The sequence below is a fragment of the Myotis daubentonii genome, chromosome 2 (genome assembly GCF_963259705.1).
Source record: "Myotis daubentonii chromosome 2, mMyoDau2.1, whole genome shotgun sequence".
Taxonomy (NCBI): domain Eukaryota; kingdom Metazoa; phylum Chordata; class Mammalia; order Chiroptera; family Vespertilionidae; genus Myotis; species Myotis daubentonii.
In genome coordinates, this window is record NC_081841.1 from 49,993,625 (window position 1) to 50,002,745 (window position 9,121).

General features: G+C 46.9%; 1 protein-coding gene across 1 annotated transcript; it reads right to left on the bottom strand.

Moving 5' to 3' along the window:
* Nucleotides 1-1,161: 1,161 nt before the first annotated feature.
* Nucleotides 1,162-1,768, bottom strand: LOC132227544 (large ribosomal subunit protein eL18). Its single transcript, XM_059682760.1, has one exon. It carries the CDS (start codon nucleotides 1,735-1,737, stop codon nucleotides 1,171-1,173), a length of 567 nt encoding a protein of 188 aa, XP_059538743.1. The 5' UTR covers nucleotides 1,738-1,768; the 3' UTR covers nucleotides 1,162-1,170.
* Nucleotides 1,769-9,121: the final 7,353 nt, after the last annotated feature.

Genomic DNA, 9,121 nt, shown 5'->3' on the forward strand with positions numbered 1-9,121 from the left:
CCCTCTCCCTTCCTCTCTGAAAAAAAAAGAAAAATCCTATATAATAAAAGCCTAATATGCAAATTGTCCCCTCACCCGGGAGTTCGACCGCTCACCAGGAGGCAGCAGGGAACATGGCAGGCGTCAGTGGCGCGTCTCTGGCAGCAGGTGGTAGTGGAGGCACTGCTGGCCCTAATGGGCCCTGAGGAGAGTGGTACTGCAGCCAGTGGTGGCATCAGGGGCAGGGCTGCTGTCGGGTTCCCAGGCACTGAGGGAGCCGGGCGGGGACCCAATGACTCAGGAAGGAGGCAAGCAGTGGCCTGGGGACCCGGGTGCTGTCCAGGACCTAGAGGTCAGCTGGGACTTGCCTGTCCATGCCAGACACTTGCACTTGGATTGCTGGCCAGGCCTAGGGCCCGCACCCATGCATGAATTTCATGCACCGGGCCTCTAGTATATATATATTTTAAAAACTAGAGCACAAGTGTATTAATCACATTGGAGGGGACCCTAATGAGACAAAAGGGAGGATAATATCAGGAACAAGAAAGAGGAGGAGACATTTTGTTGAAAGCTGTTTAGAGCCCAGGTTAGATCCCATAAGCCTATCACTAAGTTAGGAATCTAGGTTACCTTCTCGGAGTGAACAGGTAAGTGTAGGATAGGATCTTGAAGGATATGGAAGAGATTGGGAGTGGCTGTTATGAAGCGTGAAAGAGATAGGCAAAGGGATCAGCGGCAGAGTGGGTGGAGGGGATGTGAGCAGTTGAAGTATTTAAGGAAGGTGAGAGATTATCCCAGTTTCCTGTCTCTGTAAATGTGGAAAACACAATAAGCTATTTATATGGGTTCGTTTTTATCATTCACATAGGTTACAAGATTGGTCACAGACATTCTACTAGTGTTTGCCACGCTAAGCCCCACAACAGTGGTGCCTTCAAGTTCCTCTGAGCTCCACGTCCAGATCCCCATAGTTACTAGATCTCGCTACTGTGTGTTCTGAGGGAATCCAAAACTCTCTAACTAATGGAAGGCCAAAAGCAATCTCACTTCAGCCTCACTTCAAAAAAATTTAACAGAAGTAACTCCACACCCCTACCCCAACCGCACACGCCTGCTCTGGTGTTTCCTATCTTTTTTTTTTTTTTTTTTCAGCATCCAAAACCTTTAATAACATGATAGGATTTAGGGTTAGTTTTTGTAGCCGCGGCTGGCCCGGCGGCCTCTGGCACGCTCGAACTTCCGGCCCTTGGATCGCACGTAGGGCTTGGTGTGGCTGTGGGGGGTTCCTGGGGCCTTGCCGAAATGCCTGTACACCTCGCGGCCCTTGCGAGGACCAGAAAGCAAGACGGTGCCACAGCCCTTGGGGGAGTCCAGGGCCAGCTGGTCGAAGGTGAGAATCTTGCCCCCAGCCTTGAGGATGCGGCTCCGGGCGCGGCTGCTCACACGAAGGGCACACACCTTCAGTTTGGGCACCTCCTGGATCCTCACGTCATCAGTTATAGTCCCCACAACCACGGCGGTTTTGCCCTCCCGGCCAGGAAGCTTCATCTTGCGGATCATCCGGGAAAGGGACAGAGGCGGCCGGTTGGTGCGGCTCATGAACAACCTCTTCAGCACCACTTGGTTGAAGGTGGAGTTGGTTCTTCTGGCCAGAAACCTGTATAGCTTGACCAACAGCCTTAGGTAGATGTCCTGGCTCTTGGGCTCCTTGCGCCGAACCTTTCGGTCTTTGTTGTGGCGGATGTCGACTCCCATGATGGCGCCCTCTGCTCCACCAGGTCCGGAAAGCTGGTGTTTCCTATCTTGATTACCAGCTCAGGCTCCAAGATAGAAAATTCAGAGCCTTTTCATGTCCCTCATTTTCCAATCCAATTAGACACCAATTTCCACACTGCAAACAGCTCTCAAAGCTTGTCCTTCCTCCTATGAGGATGACTCGCAAACTGTACAAAATCTTGGAAGGTTTACACATTCCGCGTCGGGGCAGGGGGAGTGAGGCAGAGGGAACTAGCTCTCCCAGGCCAAATTTGCACACACACTTGCATGGCGAGGCTCCACAGGGCTTCCAGCCTCTGGTTCTCTTTGTGCGGGAGCTCCCACATCAGCACCTGGGGTCTTGTCTTGAACTGCATCCTAGCCTAGACCCCCACTTTCCTCAGGGTGGTCTCAGTGTCCTTTTCTGCCACTGGGCTATGGTCAGGCACTCCTAGTCTACCCCAACTGGCCCCTGCCCACCCTGGATCCATATGCATATCGATTCACTTCCTACTTCAGTTCTCTACTTGGATGCCTAATAGGCATCTCAGACTTTTTTTAATATATATTTTTTTATTGATTTCAGAAAGGGAGAGGGAGAGAGAGAATCATTGATCTGCTGCCTCCTGCACGCCCCACACTAAGAATCGAACCTGCAACCCGACATGTGCCCTCACCGGGAATCAAACCTTGACCTCCTGGTTCATAGGTCGATGCTCAACCACTGAGCTACGCTGGCTGAGCTTGAAGTCGTTCTTCTTTTTTTTCATTTTTTAATATATTTTATTGATTTTTTACAGAGAGGAAGGGAGAAGGATAGAGAATTAGAAACATCGATGAGAGAGAAACATCGATCAGCTGCTTCCTGTACACTCCCCACTGGGTATGTGCCTGCAACCAAGGTACATGCCCTTGACTGGAATCGAACCTGGGACCCTTGAGTCTGCAGGCCGATGCTCTATCCACCGAGCCAAACCAGCTAGGGCTTGAAGTCGTTCTTGATTCTTCTTTTTCTCACAACTCACATCCAATCCACCAGAAACTCCTATTCAGAATCTAGCCACTTGTCACTATCTCTTTGTTGTGGACCAACATTCGAGAGAATAAGACCACCAACTCTAGGTCTTAAACAGCAAGCGAGGATTTATTGAGCTGGCCAGCGACTACAGTTACAGCACCCTCCTGAAACAGAGGCTGAACTGCAGTGCCTACTACAGGAGTTACATTTTATTATTAAATTCTGTGGAGGCCTAGAGAAAAATGTGTCTTTCAAATTCTGGGCCCCCAACATGGAGGAAACTCTCTTTATTTATACTTTTTTCCAGTCCTTTGTCTCCCAAATTTGGAATGAGACTTCCGGGCCTTCTGAGAAAGAAGGCCTGTGTGCTGGGAAGGGGCCATGAGACCATATCTCAAGGTCTGGCCTGATGTCAGTACCTTCCTATCTATGTGTTTTAGGAACAGACAGCACAGCATGACCCGTCTGGCCGAAGCGCCAGATACGCAGCCCAGCACATCTTCTCAGAGGAGAAGTGGCTCCTGCCCAGTTATTACAGTAGCCACTTAACTGGGTTGTCTACTTCCATTCTTGCCTCCCTCCCTACATTCTATCCGAAGCATAGAGGCCACAGTGACCCTGTTAAACAAAAGTCTAATCTTGTCATTACTTTGCTTACAACCCTCCCATGATTTCAATCTCACACCTCTGAGGACTACACAGTCTGGGTCCCTCTCTCTCTCTCTGACGTCATCTCCTGTTGCTTTTCCCTCACTCACCCTGCTCCAGCCATTCTGAGTGCTCGTCCCCCAGAAATCCACATGACTCAGTTCTTCCTTCAAACCAGACAGGCCTTCTCTGCCATGTTAGGTAAAATAGTGCTCCTCATTACCCTCTCGTATCTCTTTCCCAAAGGCAACATAAACTCCTTGAGGGGCTTTGTCTTGTCTTCAGTTCATAGTACAGTGCCTGGTACACACTAGGAGCCAGTAAATGAATATGTATTGAAGGAAAGAAAGAATAATGTGATTTTGCATTTCTAGAATAAGGTAACTTACATTTCAGGGAACGATACAAAATGACCAAATGATATAAGGAAGCTTAGAGGCTGTATTTTATTTCACAAATGACCAGACTAAGACCCGCTCAGTCAGTGGTACTATAATGAGACTCCAATCTCCTAAATCCCAGTGCAGTGATCTACTTACCAGGCTGTTTCAGAGCAGGTCTTATCCTCACACAGCAGGTGGGAAACTCGGGCACAGTGCAGCCAGGGACCTGGACAAAGGCTGTGCTCTTTCATCACATCAGAACCAGAGTTCCCAGTGCCGGATAGTTATAATGGCTCTGAGAGTTTACACTCTCGTCACTGAGGAGTGGAGAGAATCCTTACTTCAATGTTTTGTTATAAGTAATCTTTACTTTCCCCAGCCCCAGGGTCTTTCCCTGTGAGTTTTATTCTGTCCTTTCTCTCGAGGTCAGCATGATCCCTTCTCCACACCTGGACTTCTTCCTCTGCTTCCATAACAATGTGCTGGAGACTCGGCTGTCTTTGCTTAGGCCGCTTAACAAAATACCATAAACTGGGTGGCGTGTATACAACAGAAACTTATTTTTTTTAAATATATTTTCATTGATTTCAGAAAGGAAGGGAGAGGGAGAGAGAGATAGAAACATCAATGATGAGAGAGAACCATTGACCGGCTGCCTCCTGCATGCTCCCTACTGGGGATCGAGCCCACAACCCAGGCATGTGCCCTTGACTGGAATCGAACCTGGGACCCTTCAGTCCGCAGGCCAATGCTCTATGCACTGAGCCAAACCGGCTAGGGCCAACAGAAACTTATTCCTCACAGTTCTGGAGGCTGGAAGTTAGAGTTCAGGATGCCAGCATGGCTGAGCTCTGGTGAGAACCCTCTTCCAGATTGCAGACTGCCATTTAAAAGAAAATTTTTTGTTAATCCTCACTCGAGGATATTTTTTTCATTGATTTTTAGAGAGAATGGAAGGGAGGAAGGAGAGAGGGGAGAAGGAGAAAGAGAGAGAGAGAGAGAGAGAGAGAGAGAGAGAGAGAGAGAGAGAGAAACATTGATGTGAGAGAGACACATCGATTGGTTGCCTCCTGCACATGCCCTGACCGGGACCAGGGAGGGGATTGAACCTGCAACCTGGGTTGGTGCCTTTGACTAGGAGTCGAACCCCCAACCTCTCAGTGCCAGGTGGCAGACTGACATTTTATCGTTGTATTTCACATGGCAAGAGAGCTCTCTGGAGTCCCTTTTATAAGGGCACTAATCCCATTCATGGGCTCCACGTCCCAAAAGCCTCACCTCCTATTGACATCACAGTGGAGGTTAGGATTTCAATATATGCATTTGGGGGTGACACAAACACTCAGTCTATTGCAGGCTGTCTTGGCCTTGACCAGAGGCCATTAAACCCCCCAATGCAACCAAGCAAAGGAGTGTCAAGGAAACAGGTTTCGTAGCTCGCTAGGTGACCTACATTCCTGGTTAATTTTTCTTTCCTCTGAAACAACTGGGGTTTACTGCCGGTCAGGCAGAGTAAAGGAGGATAGCAGCCCGAATGTAAAATTTGTTTCTTTGTTTTGAACACAAAGAACTCTTTCCTTCTCTCTTTTTTCCCCATAGTACGTGAACCAAGCTCTGTCCCTTGGGTTCTGTACAAACAAATGGAACAGGGTAAGCAAATTGATTTTGTCGTTACAGGCTGTTCCACGTAACTCATTTACAAGGTCAGTGGGGACCACAAGTTACCAAAACAAAGAAGAAGTATGTGATTTAAAATGAGAATCTCTTGATTCATCAGAAACAGGCAAAGACCTTTCGGGGTTTCTAAAAGGCTTATATTCCTGACTCTATCAGGAACACAAAAGCTGGAGGATAAGAGGGGGAAAGTACACGGACTAGAGGATCAAAATAGCAAGTGCTATAAAAAGAGGCCGTGTGGTCCACATCTGCTAGAACTCTGTACCAGCCTCCTCCCTTCACGGCGTCATCACTGACGGGTTTGGGGATCATTCCAGGTTTGGAGGACGTGGAGAAATAAACATGCAATTACAGTTGTGGATATAAAAGTGGTTTCATAGGAATGTTTTTGGAGAGAAGACAGTGGTTTGAAACTGAGAGCATGAACGAGACCTCTCAAGGAAGGGGCGGGGATCCCGGAGGAGAAGGCGGGGCCTAACACCGCCCGGCCAGCGTGTCTCCACACAGTTCCTTACCGCCATGAGCCGCGATTTCCTCTTCTATAAAATGGAGGGAACAAAAGTTTCTACCTCACAGGGTTAATTGAGGAGAACAAATAACTTAAAGCTTGTAAACTTGTCAGTCTGGGTGGGGATGGAAGCCAAGGGTCCTGACCCAGGAGAGGGGAGGGGGTGGTAGAGGAGTTTGGGGGCTTATAGGACCCAAGAGATAAAAAGGGCTGGGAAAGAACCATGAGGATTGGATTGGGGTTCGAGAGGCTAGGAGGTAACCCTTTCTTAACCCTGAAAGCCCAAACGGAGAAGCCAGGCTGGGCTTTGGGGCTTCGGCTGGCTGTGAGGAGAGGGCTAAAGGAACCAGGAGAAGTGGCCTGACTTGGTTAGTGTGGAAGAGGGGCAGTGCTGTGCAGGGAGTGGAGGTGAGAGCCTAGCGAGTAGTATTCACCAATTTCCATGGTGTAAATACATCCCCCACTGCTGATTTCAAACCACCAACATGACGTCATGTCCCACTGGCTCACAGAATTCCTGAAAATCTAACCATTGGCTCTCCTAGGCTCCAGCACCGCAGGGAGCAGGGGAATCAGCGCAAGAGTCTCACGGGGTTCAGTGAGGGGGACTCCCAGTGACCCGAAGGGGGAGAGACAGGACTGGAGGAGGCCCAGTGCTTTCAGCCAAATTGAGCAAATTACTTGAATAACAGGAGACTGTTTCACTCCCAAGTTTCCTAACTGTGTGGAATTTATGCACTGACACTCCCTTGCATTGAGGTGCTATTGTACTAATTAGGAAGGAAAAACAATTCTTGGTGTACTTGAGAATGGCTGTTTCTGTGTCCTGGGAGGAGGTGAGGGGAGGGGTGACAGGTGGAGAGATACCTGGAAAGGGGGAAGGGGGAAGAGTTTCCTGATAGTCAAGGCTCTAAGTACAACCCCCACTGTGTTTCCTGCTCCCAGAAGTTACAGTCCCAGGAAAGAAGACCCGCAGGTCTTCTGCTGGGCATGCTTTTTAGGCACACTGTATATGAAAAAGTGAAGTGATGACATTAGCATCACCATAAATAGGAAAGAGAAGGCGTTGGTGGTATAGTGGTGAGCATAGCTGCCTTCCATAAATAGGAAAGATTCCCAGATTCCAGGACTTGCAAGGCCCACTTACTGGATAAATAATGTAGGTAAGTGAAGAATGTGAGTAGTTCCTTTTAATTTTCTGCAAGAGATTTTACCTGTTTCTCCTAAAGCAGTGGTTCTCAACCTTGGCTGCACATTAGAATCACCTGGGAATCTTTTTAAAATCCTGATTTCTGGCCCTCATCCTCCAGAAATTCTGTTTCTTTGTTATGGGGTGGGGCCATAACATTAGTAACAAAGAAACAGAATTTCCGGAGGATGGGGCCCAGAAATCAGGATTTTAAAAAGATTCCCAGGTGATTCTAATGTGCAGCCAAGGTTGAGAACCACTGTCCTAAAGGGATCGGGGAAGGGGATTAATTACAGAAGAGATTGGAAAGAGCGTGGGTAAGAAGGCTTGGCTGTAGTATCTAGAGCAGAAATATAAGGGAAACACAACCTATTTCAGTCAGTCACTGTGAGGAAACAACTCTAAGTATTACATTTTTAGGGATTATAAAGCAGATTAGGAAAATCAATGATGTCTCAGTGGAAGTAAAACGTGAAATTTCGGAGCTGAAAGCCAGTCTTCTCTCGTAATCTCCCAGAACGGAGCTAGCATCTTACATGCAGAGTCCTGCGGAAAGGGAAGAAGTCCAAAACACCCCCGTCAGGGGGAGGAGAGCTTTGAAAGAATGTGCAAAAAAGTTGTAAAGGCTGTAAATATTTGCAGCATAAAAAGAGCAGTGAGTGAAAGTTAAAGAATTAAGGATTATTTTTCTCCAACAATAAAATAACATATTACCTAGGAGATCATGTCCTGCTCTTCTGTATTTACAAGGATAACAAGAAAAAACAAACTGCCTGAACATACTTACGTTTTTTTAAAAAGTTATCGTAAAAAAGGCAGTTGAACTTAATTGCAAGGAGTTCTAGCTGTCCTTTGGAGCTCTTGAAAGTTGAACAAATCCTCTTTTTTCTTGTTTTTATTTGCTTGGTTTGTTGTTGTTAATCCTTGCAAGGTGGGGGGACTCGGAGAAAAAGAAACAGTGATCAACTAACTGGTTCTTCCCACACCTTCCCACATGCTGAACCTAGATACATGCCCTTCACTGGGAATCGAACCCAAGACTCTTTGGTGCCCTGGCCAACACTCTAATCACTGAGTAACACTGGCCAGGGCTCTCTTTTCTGTTAAATTAGTAGTAGCTTTGCCTTAAGATAATAAATCCAGTAAAGGACTTTTCTGGGACTTCCTCTCCCTGTGAACTAGAGCCACTTCTAGGGAAGGGCCCAGAAGTGAAAGAGGCAGCCGACTGACATTTTAGGCATGTGTTCTGGTTCTACCTCTTGTGGTGTAGGGTAATCATTTCAAGTCTTAGGACCTTATTTCCCATAGTTCCATAATACATTCCTTTGTTAAAATACTTTTGAAAACTTTTCCAGGCACTATTGGAGTAGAAAATGTTTTGTTATAAATTGCTATATAAGCACAAAATATCCCCATACCGTTATTATTTGTAACATGTAATTTTAACTGAATACAAATAAATTTCTCAGTATTACTGGTATCCTCGCATAGCAAACAGGAATTAGACGGAAAAAACAGGAGGTTCAGTTTTATCTGAATTATTTTCTCTTTACTAATGTTTTGTGGACGTGCTATATTTGTCAGCAATTTGAAGTGTAAGCTCCCTCCAGCCAGAGTAGCTATGCAACACTTCTTTCCCTAAAGCATTGTAAGACTCCAGCAAAAGCCCATCTGTAAGTATTTATCTAATTTACTTGTGTTTCTTAGAAGACGCTGACTGAGTGAAGTTTTCACTAAGTGGCTAAACTCAGTGGTCAAAGTTTTCAACTTTGCTCACTTTTGTGCAGCTCACGTGAACAGCAGAGTCCTCAAGTCACAGCATCACAAAATATTAGGGCTGGACGAGGCCTTAGAGAGAATCCTGTCCGATCCCCTCATGCGAAACCTGGGCCCAAGGAGGAGAAATGCCCGTCCGGAAGTCATAGCACCAAAACTGCAGAGCACTGGCTCTGTGAATAACT